The sequence below is a fragment of the Archocentrus centrarchus genome, chromosome 14 (genome assembly GCF_007364275.1).
Source record: "Archocentrus centrarchus isolate MPI-CPG fArcCen1 chromosome 14, fArcCen1, whole genome shotgun sequence".
In the NCBI taxonomy this organism is placed as follows: domain Eukaryota; kingdom Metazoa; phylum Chordata; class Actinopteri; order Cichliformes; family Cichlidae; genus Archocentrus; species Archocentrus centrarchus.
Window position 1 is genome coordinate 5,532,492 of NC_044359.1, and position 17,980 is coordinate 5,550,471.

General features: G+C 45.6%; 1 protein-coding gene across 1 annotated transcript in view; it reads right to left on the bottom strand.

The window, feature by feature from the left end:
• The window catches only part of arl10 (ADP-ribosylation factor-like 10), a 41,086-nt gene that overhangs the window by 16,388 nt on the left and 6,718 nt on the right, over positions 1-17,980 (bottom strand). The window contains exon 2 of the mRNA XM_030747004.1: positions 11,486-11,669. Within this exon, the coding sequence (XP_030602864.1) occupies positions 11,486-11,669 (184 nt within the window). The remainder of the gene's footprint in view (positions 1-11,485; positions 11,670-17,980) is intronic.

Below are 17,980 nucleotides of genomic sequence, written 5' to 3' on the forward strand. Positions count from 1 at the left end.
GCTACATGTCCCAAATGTCACACAGACACTTTTATTAACATTCAGCTGCAGATGTACATGAGAAATTGCTCAAAAATAAACCACTGGCATATTTAAATAATAATGCTCCCCAAATAAATGAATGCTTTTTTAAATCTGTAACAAAAGACTCACAGCTGTGCTATTAAAATGTAAACATAATAGATACAGAGTGAAAATAGCACAAGGCTGACTGATTCTTTAAACAGCCAGTCTGCAGTGAGGTAGACTTCACCACAGTGCTTCCTCCTGTGTAAGATAACAAAATATGTAAACAGACTGAATGAACAAACTTCCATTCTTCAGTCAGCAGGATTTGTAAATCCATAGACATATATGCTGATGTATCACAGCAACGCTGCCACTCGTCAATGCAGCGTCGTATCCGTCGGCTGCATCACAAGGACATGATCAGACTCACTTCCGCTATTAAGGTCACATGACTTACGGTACATACCAACAGTTCGGTACTCTTGGGGGTCCAGGCGATGCCAAAGCGTCTGAACGGACGCAGTACGAAGGCTGTATGTACACAAAACTCGGCGATAGCGGAGGATTTCAGGTTAACAAAAAGCTCTCCAAAAGTCTCCGACATCACCGAGAAAACTTGCTAAATTTGTTGCTAGTTGCTTTTAGGAAAAAACTCAATAGGGGGGTCTGAAAAGCCACTAGCTCTAGTGACAAAGTCGCCAAGTTGGCAACACTGATAAAATGCCATTCTTCTTCTTCTTTTTCTTCTTGAGTTTAATGGCGGTTGGTAATCTATGGTGCGTTACCACCACCACCTGTAAGGAGTGTGAAATATATGCCGTGTTTACAGTTTAATCACAGCTTCTTTTAAAATTTTTATTTAATAGAAGTAAATGGGCAGTGGGGCGGTCCAAAATGACTGATGGGCCGGTTCTGGCCCTTGGGCCACCAGTTGAATACCCCTGCTGTAGGTGAAGACAGCAGCAGCGGACAGGGAGAGGAGCAGCCAGAGATGCAGGCTTTGGAAAGGGAAACCGAGGGACACAGTGAGTGGGAAAGTGTAGTACATAAGCAGATAGTAATGTTAGGATAATACAGGGACTTTGAGGTGATGGAGGTAACGTTAGCTCTATTACATGAGAATGATAAACAGTGGCGATTTATTAGTATCAATATTTATTGGTATTTGCATACTTCCCAAAATCTAACAGCCACAGCACATTAATCTGATAAAATATCAAATAGTCAAGGCTGAGAAGTGTTGGATGAGCAGCAAATGTCCATTTTAGGCTACATAACAGCATTTTAAGTATTTAGGTTAAAAGGTGTGTTGAAAGGCTGCACAGTAGTTTGAATTTATAGCCTCTATGCTGTGGTCAAACATGTTTTAAAAAGCTCTCAAACAAGTGAAGTACTAGATTTTAAAACTGCTAAATGATGTGTAAAAGCTTTGCAATTTAAGCATTACTAATGTAAGTGTAAAAAAAATATAAAAGTAGGGCTGCATAAAACGATTATTTTAGTAATCGAGTATTCTATCGATTATTCCATCGATTAATCGAGTAATCGGATAAGAAATACATTTTATTAACAGTTTATCTGCATATTTTAACTTCCGTACTGCAGTTTTTCGCCGTGTGAACAAACAGCGGTGGATGGAGCAGCTACAAAGTTCTCTTTTCTCCACCTTAACACTTGCTGATCAAGTGGTTAATGAAGGACCTCCAGCTGTTTCCCAGTAAAGATTTTAACGGTGGTTACTAAAAGAAAAAGCTGCTGTTTTGGATGCTGAAAAAATGTTTCCTTTTGCACTACTTGAGCTCAACGTCTCTTTGCACTTGCGCAGTTAAAACCGCTGCCTGCTATGAGTGTTTTGAAAAACTAGTGGCTGCGGGAGCCATGGCTCATGTGTGAGTAATGTTGTAATGCTTTGTATTCACAAGCATTCTCGAAAATACGTTTCTACTGCAGGTCTATATTTAGTCACTAATAAGGGATTAAAAAAATATATTTTGACGGAGCCCCTCAGTCCTGGGGGGCGGGCTTTCCGGTACCAAGCCATCGCTAGTGCTAATGGCCCGCGCTCGCTAGCAAACCAGTTCTGGTAGCTACAGCTGAAGTAAAGACAAAAATTATTCTCAGCGAGCACAACACACACAGACATACAGAGAGCAGTGGAGGCGTGGAAATGCATGTCAGATATTAAACAGCGATAGTTGCCACCCATCCCGTAAAGTACGGAACCCGGCATGTTACAGAGCCGTATTCCACGGAGTCCCGTAACATACGGGGTTCTGTATTTCACGCGACAGGTGGCAACTCTAGCGATGATCCACTCTGTGTTAAAGGAAATCCATCGCAGCGACGGGGAGCTTTTTAGAATGTGTGTGTGTGTGTGTGTGTGTGTGTGTGTGCGTGATTCACACTCCAGTCCAGTAGGTGGCGGTAATGCAGTTCTATGTTGGTTTGCCAGCCACCAGTAAACCCACAAAAAGACGACGGAGCACTAATGCTGCTAATGCTAGTGAGGAGCGCCACTTACACCGAGACAGCTGAGCGCTGCAGAGTTTAAACAAAGCATCGACACAGTAAATTTGCGTCGATAATTTTTTTGAATCGATTTAATCAATGAATCGTTGCAGCCCTATATAAAAGTATTATTAGCAAAAAGTATGCCCACATTGAAAAAGAGCAGGACAGTGTCAAATGCTTTTAAGACATAGTTGCAGGCCGGCCCAAGCCAAAAATGCCAGGGCCAATTTTTTGTCCCAGTCCAGCCATGGTAACAACCACCTCTGCTACTTAACTGACCAGATCAATATCCCAGAAGTTTAACTGACTTGATGCTATACTCTGATTAAAAATTGTTTGCTTCTTTTTTTTCAGCTGTGTATTAGACTAGATTATCACTTTAACCTCCATTTGTCAACCCCTCATTCCTTTGCTTCAATTCCTGGATTCCTGCCTTGTGTCACCGTTTTTTTTTTTTTTTTTAGACCTTGTTTAGGGACTTTAGCCAATAAAGGCTCACCTTTTGTGTAATTTTTTTTTCCCCACATGACAACACAATTTGTTTTTCAAATCAAGCAAACCAGTACATACTGTGCTCCAGGAAAAAGCTGAGGATGTAGAGCCTAACCATTGATAGTTTCACTTCCCTTTTGCACAAAACCAAATCACATCATCTGCTCAAAACCTAAAACTACTTCTCCATCTACAACTTCTCCATCTGATCTGATATTCGTTCTTTTACTTAACATTTCCCCAGAGGATTCCATAAAGAGATCTGTCCACCATACTGCTTCTCACCTGTCAACACGCCTCTGCATCAACGTCACAGAGACAAAGACACTTTAGACATTTAATGCACAGAGCAGTTGAAGTATTGTGACTGTGTAGGTGGCGGCATGAGCTACTCTTACTTTCGCAGATGAGAAAAAGATTAGTGGCGCCCACTGATCTCAGTGTTCAGATCAGTGGGCGTGACACATTCCTGCCAATACATCCACAGAAACTCATCCTGAGGCTGAACACGGCTGACCACATATATTGGTCAAATGAAGAGCAAAGTCATTTGTGTTATTTTTTAGTACCGTAATGCTTGGTTTTCAGTGGAGCAATAATGTGATGGATTTCTCGATTTTGTCAGTAAATGTAATGCAATCTGCAGTTTCCAGCCTTCTTTGTCTCAGTTAATGTTTGTGATACCTTGATACTGAATGCTTCAGTTGCTGAACAAATAATAATATAGCAAGAGCCACTGCTAGAGATTGCAGAGACTCATTGCTAGAGATTGCCTTGTGATTGCCTTTCAGGGAAGAAAAACAAGTGAAGATCTAGCTCACCTCTCCCTTTAAGTTCAATTCAAACATAATGCCACTTGAGTTACTTACCAGCACTTAAAGCAGAACTATTAAGGGTATTACCAGCTTCATATTTTTATATTTTCTGGACTCTAGTAAAGTAGCTTTGCATGATTGGAAATTCAAAATAATCCTGTGTCTGAAACAAGCTGTTTCGGCTCCCTTCCCCCTTCCTTAAAGCAAACTGACTCATGATTGGCTGCTCCTGGAAAACATAACATTTGAATAGCTGGTGGGTGGGGCTTCTGTTCCTGAGATCTCCATATTAGGTAACGTCCCTCACTATGACATTATACACATACAAAATTAGAAAAAACTGTGTAAAACTAAGTGTTTAGAGCACTCTGAAGACTGAAGTTTTGATTTTCATCGATTATTCTGCATACACTGATCATTTGAAACTTTGGTTATGTTTAAAATGAGAGACTACCATTGTAACAGTGTATATATGATAGAAATAAATAAAAGCATCGCAGGTCCACTTTAAAGCTGCTGCAATCAATATTTTTGTAACTGTTTTGGAAAGAGAAAGCAAATTTTTTTTTTTGTTTGTTTGTTTTACATTTTCATTTACTTTTTATGCATATTTTCAATGTGTGCATTAAAAAACTGCATGGAAACATTCAAGATTCAGAAACAAAATATACACTCCCCTTCAAAAAGTATGGGAACAATGAGGCCAATCTTCATCGAGCTGTGTCCAAATTCAGGGGTCGCATCCTTCGAAGGACTCGTCCTACGCAGACCGGGTCCTTCGCAGCCCAAGAAGACCGCAAAGGCTGGAAGTGAGCGGCTGTGAAATTGGACGGTCTAGCCTTCATATCAGCATCACCTGCCCTCACCTCTGCATAGCTCATGTTGCCTAGCAACCGTGACAATGCGAAGCACAGCTGTGTAAAAGCAGCTGGTTAAACAGTGAACGAACTTTTGCTCCATTTTGTGGTTTAATTTTAAGTCTTTAATTCAAAATAAGCTGTTAAAACAAGCATAACACATTTCAGCATCAAGGAATACAGCTGAGCTAATGATTAATATCCAACTATATTAAGTGAGACATTAATGTAGAATAAAACTATCCAGTTATGATGCTTAACTTTAATTTCAGGCAAATCAATTTGCTCAGGAAAAAATGAAACACTAAAACAAACCAAACATCAGTCGTTAGAGATCATCTGAGTGAATTATATCTGTACTTAACTTCCACTCAGCGGCGAAAGCCAGCGGGGGTTTGAAAAGGATGTGCCGGCAGTCGGGCGTTCTCTCCGGCTAAAGCGAGCCTTGATAACCTGGTCAGCTGACAGCTAGCGAGGCGAGCTGCTGGTAGAGCAGTGGCAATGGACAGCTCCAAAAACAGTGGAGCTCTTTTTGCAATTAAGCGATATCTTGTTAAAACGAGCTGATATTTGAGGTTTACACATTTACATTCTCGTCTGAAAACATCTTAAAAGTTTATTTTGTGTCACAGAAACAGTCATATTTCAAACTTTTTGGCCGCTATACTTTGCCATTTTTGTGTTTGAGTTTTGATGCGCAATGAATCATGGGATATGGTAGGCCACGAAGGATACACCAGACCCATCCTTCAAATTCGAGAAAAGAAGGACGCATTCGTCATCCGCATTTGGAGGAGTCTTCGAATTTGGACAGCCTTCGTCACCTCGCTGTAACGTGATCGGTCTGCAAATTAGTGATGGGTCAGTCGCGAACGATCCGGCTCTAAGAGCCGGCTCTTTGAAGTGAACAATGGGAGCTGGCTCCCGATAGCGAGCCGTTTCTTTTTTCTTTCGTTCCTTTTTTTTTTTTTTTTTTTTTTGTGGAAGCTGCACGTGATTGGTTAAGATGAATGGTAGCATATGATCGGCTACACTGAGCAGGAGGGGAGGGTCCATGGACACACTGCGCAGTGAGTAAACAAACACCAGAGAGGGAGGGGCTCCTCCACTTACTGTTGTACAGAGACCTGGTGGAGGATGCCCTAGCATTCTGAATAGTGTTAATCACCCCCTGGGGAAGATTCACCATGCTTAGACTAACCCACTCACGGGCCAGGGGTGCCAGGCGCTCTGGATGTGGGTGGAAAATCGACCCCCGTGCCTGGGACAGCATATCCCTGCGCAACGGGAGTTGCCACGGCTGCCTGCACAGAAGCTGATATATCTCCGCTAGCCAGTGCATTGTCTGCCAGAGCGGAGCTATCAGAATCATTGTGTGGCGATGTTCCCTCACTCTGGACAGAGTGGGAGGTATTAACGCCAGAGGAGGAAAAGCATACAGGAGCACGGGTGGCCAAACATGCGCAAGCACGTCCACACCGAGAGGTGCGTTTTGATCGCGCAAGGAGAAGAAACGCAGACACTGCGCGTTTTCTTCTGAAGCAAAAAGATCCACTGAAGCCTGGCCATAGCGCAGCCACAGCTGTTCTACAATGGCCGGATGCAGGGCCCAGTCGCCGTATAGCGGAGCGCCTCTGGATAGCAGATCCGCTCCCAGATTTAGAGAGCCTGCGATGTGCGTGGCCCTCAGAGACAGGAGACGTTTGCTGCTCCACAGGATCAGTCTGCGTGCCAGTATGTGCAACTGGCGTGAATGCAGTCCCCCTTGACGGTTGAAATAAGCGACCGTCGTTGTATTGTCGGTCCTTACAAGGATGTGATGTCCCTGTAGGAACGGGAGAAAGCGCCTGAGGGTGACAAACACCGCCAGAAGCTCCAGACAATTTATGTGGGATCGTTGGAGAGTGCCGCTCCAGAGACCTCTCACAGATCGCCCTTCGTGGACACCGCCCCAACCGGACAGGCTCGCGTCCGTGGTGACCACTTTCCGACACTGAACAGTGCCCATGGGTAACCCCTGAGTCAGAAAATCCGGATGTCGCCAACGGCGTAAAGCCATTGCGCAATCCACTGTTACTGTAACTCTCCGCGTGCCATGACGCACGGGGCTCAGTCTGAGTGAAGCTACCCAGCGCTGAAAATCTCTCATATGCAGCCGGCCGAGTCACACTACAAGGATGGCTGAAATGGCTTCACAGTCCCAGTAGGCGAAGGCACAACCTGAAGCGGACCAGTTTGTGTAGACGAAAAAGAGCGAGGCACGCTCTGAACGCCTTCACTCTCTCGGCTGACAGGCTGGCTGTGAAGGAGATCGAGTCCAGAGATAAACCCAGAAATATTATATGTTGTGCCGGAGACAACACACTCTTTTCTGTGTTTATTATAAAACCCAGATCGGTTAGATGCTTCACGATGACACACGTCTGTGTCGCAGCTTCCTACTCCGATCGCGCTAGAAGGAGCCAGTCGTCTAGATATGTAGCCAGACGAATGCCCTGCTGCCTGAGCGGCGCTATCGCTGCTTCGGTGCAGCGTACAAACACCCGGGGGCTCAGGGACAGGCCGAAGGGCAGCACTCTGTACTCGTAACAGATGCCCCGAAAAGCAAACCTCAGATACCTCCTGTGTGGAGGGTAAATGGGAATGTGAAAATATGCGTCCTTTAGGTCGACGGAAGTGAACCAGTCGCCCTGGCGCACCAAACGTACCAGAGATGCATGAGTCAGCATCCTGAACTTGTATTTTCTGAGAAATTCGTTCAGAGCCCGCAAATCCAGGATAGGGCGAAGTCCGCGCCCTCCCCGCTTGGGGACCAGGAAATACCTGGAGTAAAAGCCGCTTCGACTCTGATCGGAGGGCACTATACATATAGCTCTCTTTTCTAACAGCGAGTGTATTTCCTCCTGTAGAATGCGAGCAGACTCTCCCCGTGCTTGGGAATGTATTATGCCCAAGAAACGAGGGGGAGTAACGGCAAACTGAAGCCTGTAGCCCCGTGATACTGTTTTCAGTACCCAGGATGAAGTTGTGAGCTCCGCCCATCTCTCTCTCCTCCGAGATAGAGAAGTGGCAACCTCTTGTGTTTCGTCCGCTTGGGGGGCCCCTAAAACTTGTGTTAGGAGGCCATCTTGCGGTGGGGTACCGTGGTGACAATAGGTTAACACTGCGCATGCGCGGGGTGTTAAACTTTTCACAGCGTCGGTTATGGCACTGTTCCTGAGGGGAAGTGCAGCCCCCTCCCGAGGCAGCAGTGCCATTGTGCTGTTTTTTGTTTTGACTGCGCCCTCGACAGTAAGTCTGGATGCTGCAGTGGAACATGCTTTATTAAATAACAGGAGTGTGTGTTTCTGCGACTCAGGAGAGGGGCAGGGTCTGCTGCTCCCGAAACAAAGTCTCCTATCCTCGTGGCCTGTGCGTGTGCGCTCTGAGGGGGCATAACGCACAGCGACGAGGGGTCGATGGGGCGGGGGTACCCTTGCGACACACTCTGGAACATAGCAGGTGGGGCTGGTGAACAGGGAACTTCCAGCTTCTTCACCTGTGGGAAGTGAGCAGCCTGTCAGGCTGCCTTCTTCTTCTTCCTGGCCTGCTGATCGAGGGGCTGCACTGGTCGTCCTGGCGGAGCCGCTGTCTGAGTCGGGCCATTCCGTGGCCAGCCTGCCCCCGTCTGCTGCCTCGGTGGGGGTACGGAGAGGGGTGGGGCTTCGTACATTTTGGGATTCTGAACTGAGGGGTGGCCGAGGGACAGCCTGTGCAAAGGTCTGTCGCGGGGCCGGAGGAGGCATCGGCTCGGTTTTCCGAGGGAGGCAAAGTTTAAGAGCTTCGTCCTCCCTCTTCTTTGCCTCACATCTCTGCTGCATGGAAGCCAGAGCAGTTCCGAAAATGCCGTCAGGCACGATCGGCATGTCAAGGATGTCCTCCTTTTCCCTCTCTGATAGGTCTGTCAGGTTGAGCCATCTGGCACGTTCCTGCAACACCATCATTCCCATAGATTTCCCTGTGGCTTGGACTGCACAGCGCTGCACGCGGAGGCAAATGTCCATAATCACAGTGATCTCTTCCCACACACTCGGGTCGGGCCTAGTCGTCATATCCTCGCACAGCTCTGCTTGATAAGCAGCGAGCATGGAGGAGACATTCAGCTCCCTAGCAGCCAAGGCCGCCGCCTTGTAGGCCCTTTCAGTCATGATGGACTGAAAACGGTCCGCCTTTGACGGGAGTGTGGGGTTCCTGGAGGATGCCGCTGCTCGCCGCGGATGGAGGTGGGCTGCAACTAACGGCTCCATAGGGTGCATGCGGAGTAAGCCGCGCTTCTCCATGCCCTCAAAATCCAAGGAAGAAGCCCCTTGTATTGGGCTTCTGCTGCTGAACGGGCGGTCCTTCCACAAGACCGCTATCTCTTCCAACAGCTCCGGGAAGACTGGGAGTAACTGCTTCGCCGCCCTGGTGGCCTGGGGCAATTTCTTCCCCTCGTAACGTGATCTGGTGGTCTCCATTACGACGTCGGGCCATGGAATGTTCAGCCTGGAAGCAGCGTGTTTGCACACATTCTGCAAATCCATGCTGGGAGCGGGGGAAGCTGATGCACTGTCCTCCTCGCCCTGGGAGGTGGCTGCAGTGTTAGGCTTGACAGCCTGAGGGGAGGGAACGAAAATTTCATCTTCGTCCACCTCATCGTCGGATACGAGGAGCTCTGAGGTGTCCTCATCATCATCCTCATAATCCAACTCTAACACGTCTTCCAACGGCGGAGCCGTCGCGGCTAGGTCCAGCTGTGGGCCCCAGCTGGTGCCAGCGCGCGGTTCGGCTTCCGCAATTTCTTCCTTGTCGCCACCATCTGCCGCGGTCCCGGCTGTGGGCAAGAAAGGATCTGCTCCCGACAGGCTAGCTTGGCGCGCTAGCTGTCGACGGAGACTCTTCATGGTGAACCAGGCACAGTGCACGCATGAACCGGGGGCTTCGAGCACAAGCTGGGCATGTTCCAGCCCGAGGCAGCAAGAGCAGACCTGGTGTGTGTCTTTGCTCGAGATTTTGTTGCCGCAAACGCCGAGTCGAGCCCCGGAGTCTCCGCTTCCTCTGCTGTAAGGGAATGGCGGGTTCATCTTCGTTAGCTGGGGTGCTAACTATGATGACAGCAAAAGAGAGAACGGTGTTGGCTGGCGTGTCAAACCGTAATTAACCGCCTTACCGGAGGGTAGGTGGTAAAACGCCCTGGTCTATGGTGAAGACTCACGGGGAGAGGTGAGCAAAATAAGGCAGCTAGCGCCCGGTGACGGAGAAGTTAGCTGACACTCCTGTCTGTGGACAGTTCAACTAGCTAGCCTATTTGCTCCTGAGATATGCTCCGAAGCGAGAAGAGGTTTTTGAATAATGACTATGTTGTAGCGCAAGCTACTTAAAGGTGGGTGGCTCCGCCTGACATGGTCATCGCGATCACCAGCCAATCAGGATTGGCGTAATGAGATAAATGCTTCTGAGGAATACGCAGGGAGGCGCATCCCATAGTGAGACATCGAAACGAATGCTAGGAATGAGAACTAGGAGCCATTTGGTAGCCGAAAGAGCCGGCTCTCTGAAAAAAGCCAGAATTCCCATCACTAATACAAATGCGGCCTTCGAAGGATGCAGCCCCTGAATTTGGACACAGCTTCGGTCTACGTGGGCCGGGTCCTTCGAAGGATGTGGCCCCTGAATTTTTGAAATCGTGCATCGATATAATCTGTATGCCTGGAACTCGTGCACTGAGAAATGTTCCACGGTCCAAAGTGCGATTAAAATGCTTTAAAATTTTAATTCATTATTTTCCCCGTAATTAATTAATCGAAATTAACGCGTTAAAGTCCCACCCCTAGTTTTTTTTTTACATATTTTTAACACAAGAAACATTTGCACGTATTTTACATGTCTGGTGTTTTAAAGACCTTCAGTCACATAGGCTTAGAGACCAGTTGCCAATCCCCTGGTCGCTAGGGAAGAGTGCATTTTTCCTGACCAGTTGCAAGTGGTTGTAGGCTGTTGCCAGTTGAAAGTGGTCGCAAAAAGGGTGACATTTGATTTAAGAAGTTGCACCCAGTACATTTCAAAAGGTGCAACTTTTACTTTGAAGGCAAATGGTCTCTATGCAGCAAGCGGTTGCCGAGTGTTTGCAGAGAAGTATGTGTCTTCCATGTAAACTATTGGCAAGTCCGCTTACAACAGTCCGCTGACCGGTCCTGTGTGAATGGGACTTTAGAAATTGCCGGCAACCACTCAGTAACTGCTCAGGGAATACACATTTCTCTCAGATGGTTGCAGACTGGTCTCCAGGCCTATGTGACTGGAGCCTAAGAGGCTAATCAGTATGTTTAATTAATGTTAGCATCATGTTGTGCAAACTGTATCCTAGCAAAGGTTCTAACTTGACAAATGTCAACAAGCTAATGAGGTAAACACTTTCAACTGTTTGCGCTGGCGGTCTGGAAGTGCTAATATTAGCACACACGCTATCTCCAGCACTTAAATCATATTAATTAAAAGCAAACAAACAAACAAAAAAAAATAGCAGATTTCAATCACTAAGTCTCACCTCCTATAACTTCACACTAAAATTTTATGAATCTGGTTTTCCAAAGAGTGCATCTTTGTATCTCTCTGCAGTTATTTGATTTAAGGCAGTTTTAATGAAACAAATGACCAGCTGTACTGAACAGTTGGGGCTAAGCTCTTTCCATTTCTCTATTTCATGCTGTTTGATAAAACCTCAATGCCCGTTAGACTCCACACAGAGCAGTGTTTGATTAGGACACATAAAAGGAGCCTTACTCTCCAGGAAGTCGAGCTGACAGGCGGGGGCGTTGAGGCTCACAAAGTTGAAGCCACGGGTGGGCCTGCACCGGCCTCTCTTAGCTGCTGGCTCCCCGGGGGTCAAACCCTGTAGCATGCTGCTCTTCCCGGCCCCGTCCAGACCAAGAACCAGGACCTGGCGCTTTCCACGCTCCTCCTCCTCCTGCAGGCAGGATGCAGAGATGTTAAGAGTCTGGAAATATTTGGTAATACAGAGTCGAGGCAAAGATTAAACACATCACTTAATCAACACACAGTGAGGTGTTTGAGTTCAGCTCCACGAAACCCCTGTTGCACTTGAAACTGATCAAACCACAAGCAGTTTACTGATTAATATATACCTACTGATAACCAGGTTGGAGAGCTTTGGACACTAAGAACATTATAACAAAATGCTACCTCCAGGATTGAAAAGTAAAGATGAAAAATTAAATATCAATTCTGATACTTGACTCTTCAACCTGAGGTTGATTGAAACAGACTGTCTCCACAGACTTCTGTCTTAAAAATGTCCAATTTACAGTTGAAATAAGCTTGCTACAAAAAACAGATTTTCTCTTTAAAGCTAATTTTCCCCTTCGTGATAACCATACAGGGGTGAATTTATTTATAACTCATCAGTTTGACTATATCCAATCACCATCTGCTAGGATTTTTAAGACAATACCAACATTTGATGATTTAAAAACTGGATATTCCAATATATCTGCCAATATTTCTTTTTTCAGAAACACACAAAATAAACAGAGTTCCCTAACATTTGTGAAGTGTAGTTATTTATTTACTCATATACACTCTGTCCAACTCTGCTCAGATCAGCTGGTTGTTGTTTGTAGCGTTCCAAACAGGTGTTGCCAAAATAGTTTGTCCATCTTCTCTTGTCTCTTCCTTAAACCAGGAATATGCTTTCCCAGTCCAAGTTTCTGTTTTGCTTTAACTTATAGCATCTGTTTGCTGTTTGGACCAATTGGTTTGCATTAGCAGAACACTAGTGCTTTTGAGCAACATCAGCTTCCCTATAAAAAAAAAAAAGAGGTTGTTGTATTTCATTTTGGACACACTATTTTATTAGCACGGTTTTAAACTAAAATGCAGACTTTTTGTCTAGAAGCAGGTGGAAATAACTGTTAGCTGCTTAGTAACATTTCCTGTGCAGAACTTGCAGCCAATTTCAGTACAGCAGAAAATAACAGAAGAGAAAAGGCTCTCTGCTCAGTCTTTGAGTTCAGAATTGATTAACAGATATTGAGATACTGAAAGTCAAGAGTCCAAAGATAGCCAGTGAGCATGTTTTTCAGGACCACCTGCAATATGAGACATAACAGACATGTGTTTGTCTTAAATCAATTGCTTAATCATTCAGATTAAAGTTATTAGAAAAATTCACTTTTCTTGGACATTTTAAGAACCTAACCTTGATTTTAGGGACCTTGTAAGGCACAAAGCCAAATTTTAACACCAGATTATCTGGTAATGAAATGATGATCATGCAGCTGTGGTTGTATTAAACCAATGCCTGCCTTTTCTCCCTTTCAGCAAGCAACATGTGTTTATATTTCTCACACTGGATCACATCTTTCAATCAAACTGAATGCATTAGACTTCTGGGAATTTGGTACTGAAGACTCCTCATAACATTCAGGAATACGAATCAGCTTCTGCAAATCTCGGGAGGTACCACTCATGATATTGTACTTTAATGAAAGGGAAGGCATCCCTTTATTACTTTTATTTCAGGGCAGATTTGTCTCAACGAATCTTCTGCCTCTGCAGGAATAAAGAAACCCAAGTCTCAGAGAAGGCTTCAAACATCGACGTTGTCTGAAAGCGCCTGAGAGGCTCAGGGACGTCACGGTCTCCCTCTGAGATCCTGCACACGTCAGTCATCTCCTTTTTAAAAGTCACACAAGGTTGGTCTTTATTCATGCCGTGTGCTGATGTGCAGCCACAGCTCTGTAGAGGTCAATTACCAATTCATATCAGCCCTTTCAGCTTCCTATTAAAAATATCACTTTGTTGATGGATGATCAAATGTTAAAATTACTCCTTCAGAATCAGTTAATTTGATTCACTAATAGATAAAAGTACCTCATAATTACCCAGCAAGTACTGCAGAAAAAGACCAGATGAAGAATCTGGGATATTTTGATGATGGACTGGATTTCTTCTGACGTCTTTCTGGCTGTAATCACTGCCTGGTGCTGCTGGATAAATGTAGCAGCAGATAAACAAGGCCGCTTTGACAGCTCTGAAGCTCGCCTCCGTGTTTTTCTGGCTTAGTCGGCCCACTGGGAGATCAACCTCAAACCCTGACAGCGCAGAAGCATCGCTGTAGCTGCTGAGGCTGCAGAGCTGCTTTTCTACTACGGTGGACTTTATGCAAAGCGATCAGTTCTTGCTATCATCTGACTGGCTCTTACCTGGATTATGCAGGTATTCATATGATCCAATATGACTTTAAATCAAACCAACACACTGTCCATTCATCTCCCGCAATGTCCTCTCAAACATTTAAAACTTTTTCTTGTTGCTTCAGAGATTTCTCATAAAAAGTTTTGATGCCACATTGATTTCTTTTGTTTTCCTGCCCCATGGGGCGTTTAAAAAAAATCCGAGCTCAGCTGCAGATCTGCACTGGTGGATCTGACAGGGGTTTAACATCCCTCTCAAGGACACTCCACCGAAGCAGACGCTCAACAACGCAGCAGCTTTACACAAAGGTAGCAGTAAAGCCAGCTTGCCTGCAGCTCTGAATAGCAAGCGTAGAGCTGAGGTTTACCCAGAGACAAGTAAAAAGGTACTATGATCCTTTATTACTGCCACATACCATTGGCTGCTCATGCTCCTGGTCTTCTCCTGTGATTAAATGTGATGGCTCTTCCTCCCTCCCTCTCTCTCTCTCTCTCATATCTACTTCCATTACAGTGATTTTGGTGCACCTAGACTACAGATAACAAGCTTGAACTTGTGGCAAAAAAAAAAGACAATCATATATCATCTGAGTGATTAATATGCAATATAAACACTTTCTTCTTTCCAAGACTGAGGTGAAAAGATGGAAGTCAGTCTTATGTCTGCAGTTAGCCTGGAATAGCAGGAAGTGAACAGGCTCTCTGGGGATAGGATCTGACCAGAAGTGATTAACAGCAGCTTTATCAATGGCCAAAGTCAAGAGTCCAAAGATAACCAGAAGTTTTCTGCTGGAATTCAGTATTGGTGAGCCAGGGTGTGATTAGTTCACTATTTCATGACTTTTCTGTCTTTATTTGAGCACAATAGTACCAAACAAAGCCATTGAACCTGGCTGTTGTGGAAAAAGCGAATTAAATCAAACTGGAGCTTTGAGGCTGTAATCAGCCAACCAATAAAGACCTGGCAGCATATGGTCAGGTAACAGGGGTGGCCCTGATATCATGGAAATAAATGGACAATCATACCACATACATTTGCTTATCAGCAGCATGGTGAAGCTCCCTGTTTGTCCAGACTCACTTTCATTGAGAAAGATCATGAAGTTCCGCTAAGAATTTAAAAATGCATCAAAATCAAAGCATGTGAACCAAATCCAGCACCTTCACAGCACCTGCGAGCTAAACAGTTAGCTGATACTGAAAGCAACAAAAGGGGAGAGTTGATAATTCCAGCTAAGGCGGAAGACCGAGCATCCTATGACCTCACTGAGTGCAAAGCAAGGCCTGTATATCCATTTACAGAGAAAGCATTTCTCTTTTCAAAGAACACAATCGTCATCGTCACTGTAATGTTTGAATCCACACAGCATTGGAGACGTGGAGTAATCAATGGGGAACAGAGGCTTCGGAAAGTCTCTGAACTAAAAAGAGCAACGCAGCTGCAGCACAGCGAGTTTCTTTGAGCCCAATCTCAAGGAGATGTAAGGACATGTTTTATTTATATTTATTTCATGGTACAGGTACACTACATGATCAACACAGCAACTTGTCATGTTCAGGATGTGAAACAAGCTTTGTGAGACCTGTGGAAATATCTGCAAGAACAAAATTCAAAATTAATTACTTTGCATTTACAGCAGCATATATTTTATTTTATTAAATGCCCCAAATTAGCAGCAGCTGTCAAATAAAGGTTTGTGAAATGTTGGGAGTCTTTGTGTACAACTGCAATCCGAATACATTATATTCCTTGACTAAATATTACAAAGGCTAAAATAGTTGATGGGGACTAGTTAGGGACTTTCTGTGCACTAAACTGTAAATTAAAAGGCTCTTTGAGACATACAGTACCAGTCAAAAATTTTGACACACATCATTCACTGTTTTTTTTTTCCCTACATTGAAATTAATACTGAAGTCATTCAAACTATGAAGGAACACAAAAAAAAACCCCACACCCATGCAGTAAACTTAAAAGTTTTACACAAACTAAAACACGTTTTATATTTTAGATTCTTCAAAGTAGATAAGATAAGATAAGATAGTGTTTATTTGTCACATGCACAGTTATACACAGTACAATGCACAGTGAAATGTATTTTGTACCTGCAACCTTATATACACACACATATAAATAAGAAGAATAAAAATAAAAAAAAAGTAATTCACACTATACACTATACTCTATATACTATACACTATACACACTTTTTAAATTATAATATTTACACTGTGCAATAATGGTCCAGTTAGGGCTCAGAGTTGAGCAGACGGATGGCTTGTGGGTAAAAACTCTTCAACCTTTCAGTCTTAGCCCTCAGGCAGCGGTAACGCCGGCCTGATGGGAGCAGGGAGAAGAGAGAGTGTCCGGGGTGGCTGGGCTGTTTTAGGATCTTCATGGCCCTCAGCCTGCACTGCTTGGTGTAAATGTCCTGCAGGTTGGGGAGGGTGGTTCTGATGGTCCGTTCAGCTGAACGAACCACCCTTTTTAGGGCCATGAAGTCCTGCTTGGTGCAGTTTCCCATCCAGGTGGTGATGCTCCCACGCATGATGCTCTCAATGGTGCAGGTGTAAAAGTTCCTGAGCACCTTGAGTGGGAGCTTGAAGTCTCTCAGCCGCCTGAGGAGGTAGAGACGCTGTCTGGCCTTCTTCACAGTGATGTTTATGTGATGAGTAAAGGACAGGTCCTGTGAGATGGTCACTCCCAGGTATTTGAAGGTGTCCACTCTTTCCACCTCAGCACCACTGATGACAAGTGGATGGTAGTCCCTCTGCTGCTTCCTGCTGCAGTCCACGATCAGTTCCTTTGTTTTGCTGGTCAGGAAGCTGTGAACCCACCTGCACAGGGATGGGCCCAGGCCCAGGTCCAGCAGCTTAGAGACCAGCCTGGAGGGAACTATGGTGTTGAATGCTGAGCTGTAATCTACAAACAGCACTCTCACATAGTTCCCCTTACCAGTGTCTATGTGTGAAAGGGTCTTGTGGAGGAGGAAGGATATGGCGTCATCTGTGGATCTGTCTGGCCGGTATGCAAACTGTAGTGGGTCGAGGGTGGTGGGCAGTGAGGAGGTGATGAATGTCTTGATGAGTCTCTCAAAACACTTCATCACCACAGAGGTGAGTGCTATGGGCCTGAAGTCATTGGGGCTGCTGGGGTGTGGTTTCTTTGGGACAGGGACTATGATGGACTTTTTAAAGCAGGTGGGAATCACACACAGTTTCAGTGAGAGGTTGAATATCAGTGTAAACACAGGTGCCAGCTGGTCAGCGCAGGTCTTAAGGACACGTCCACTAATACCGTCTGGTCCAGCCGCTTTCCTGGTGTTTACACGTCTAAACGCCCTCCTCACGTCGCTTTCCGTCACAGTGAGTGTCTCCGCCCCTCCGGCCGGGAGCGCAGCGGGCTGTCGGCTTCCCGACTCAAAGCGCGCAAAGAAGATGTTGAGTTCATCAGCCAGAGAAGCGTCGGCACTCACCGGGGGTGTGTGTGGTGCTTTGTAGTCCGTGATGGTGCGTAGTCCCTGCCACAGTCCCCTGGGGTCAGACTGTTGTAGTTGCTGTTCCAGTCTGCGGCCGTAGCGATGTTTAGCCTCTTTCACCGCTCTGCGGACGTTGTATGATGCAACCTTGTAGTCCTCCATGTTCCCAGAGGCGAGGCCGGAGTTGTAGGCAACGGTGCGGGACCTCAGGGCGTCGCGGACAGATTTATCCACCCACTGCTTCTGGTTGGGAAAAGTCCTGATGGTCCTCCTAAGTGAAGTGTCTTCAACAACTTTCCCAATAAATCCCACAACAGTTTCCGTAAACTCCTCGATGTCTCCGCCCGCGCTGCTGCGAAACATGTCCCAGTCGGTTGAATCCAACGCACCCTGCAGAGCGGCCTCTGTTTGATCAGACCACCGTGTCACTTCTCTCACAGCAGGGGGTTCCTGCCTGAGCCGTTGTTTGTATTTCGGCATGAGAAGTACAGAGGTGTGGTCAGACTTCCCAAAAGGCGGAAGAGGCTTTGCTTTGTAGCCATCTTTGAATGGAGAATAGCAGTGGTCTAGGGTCCTCTCTCCTC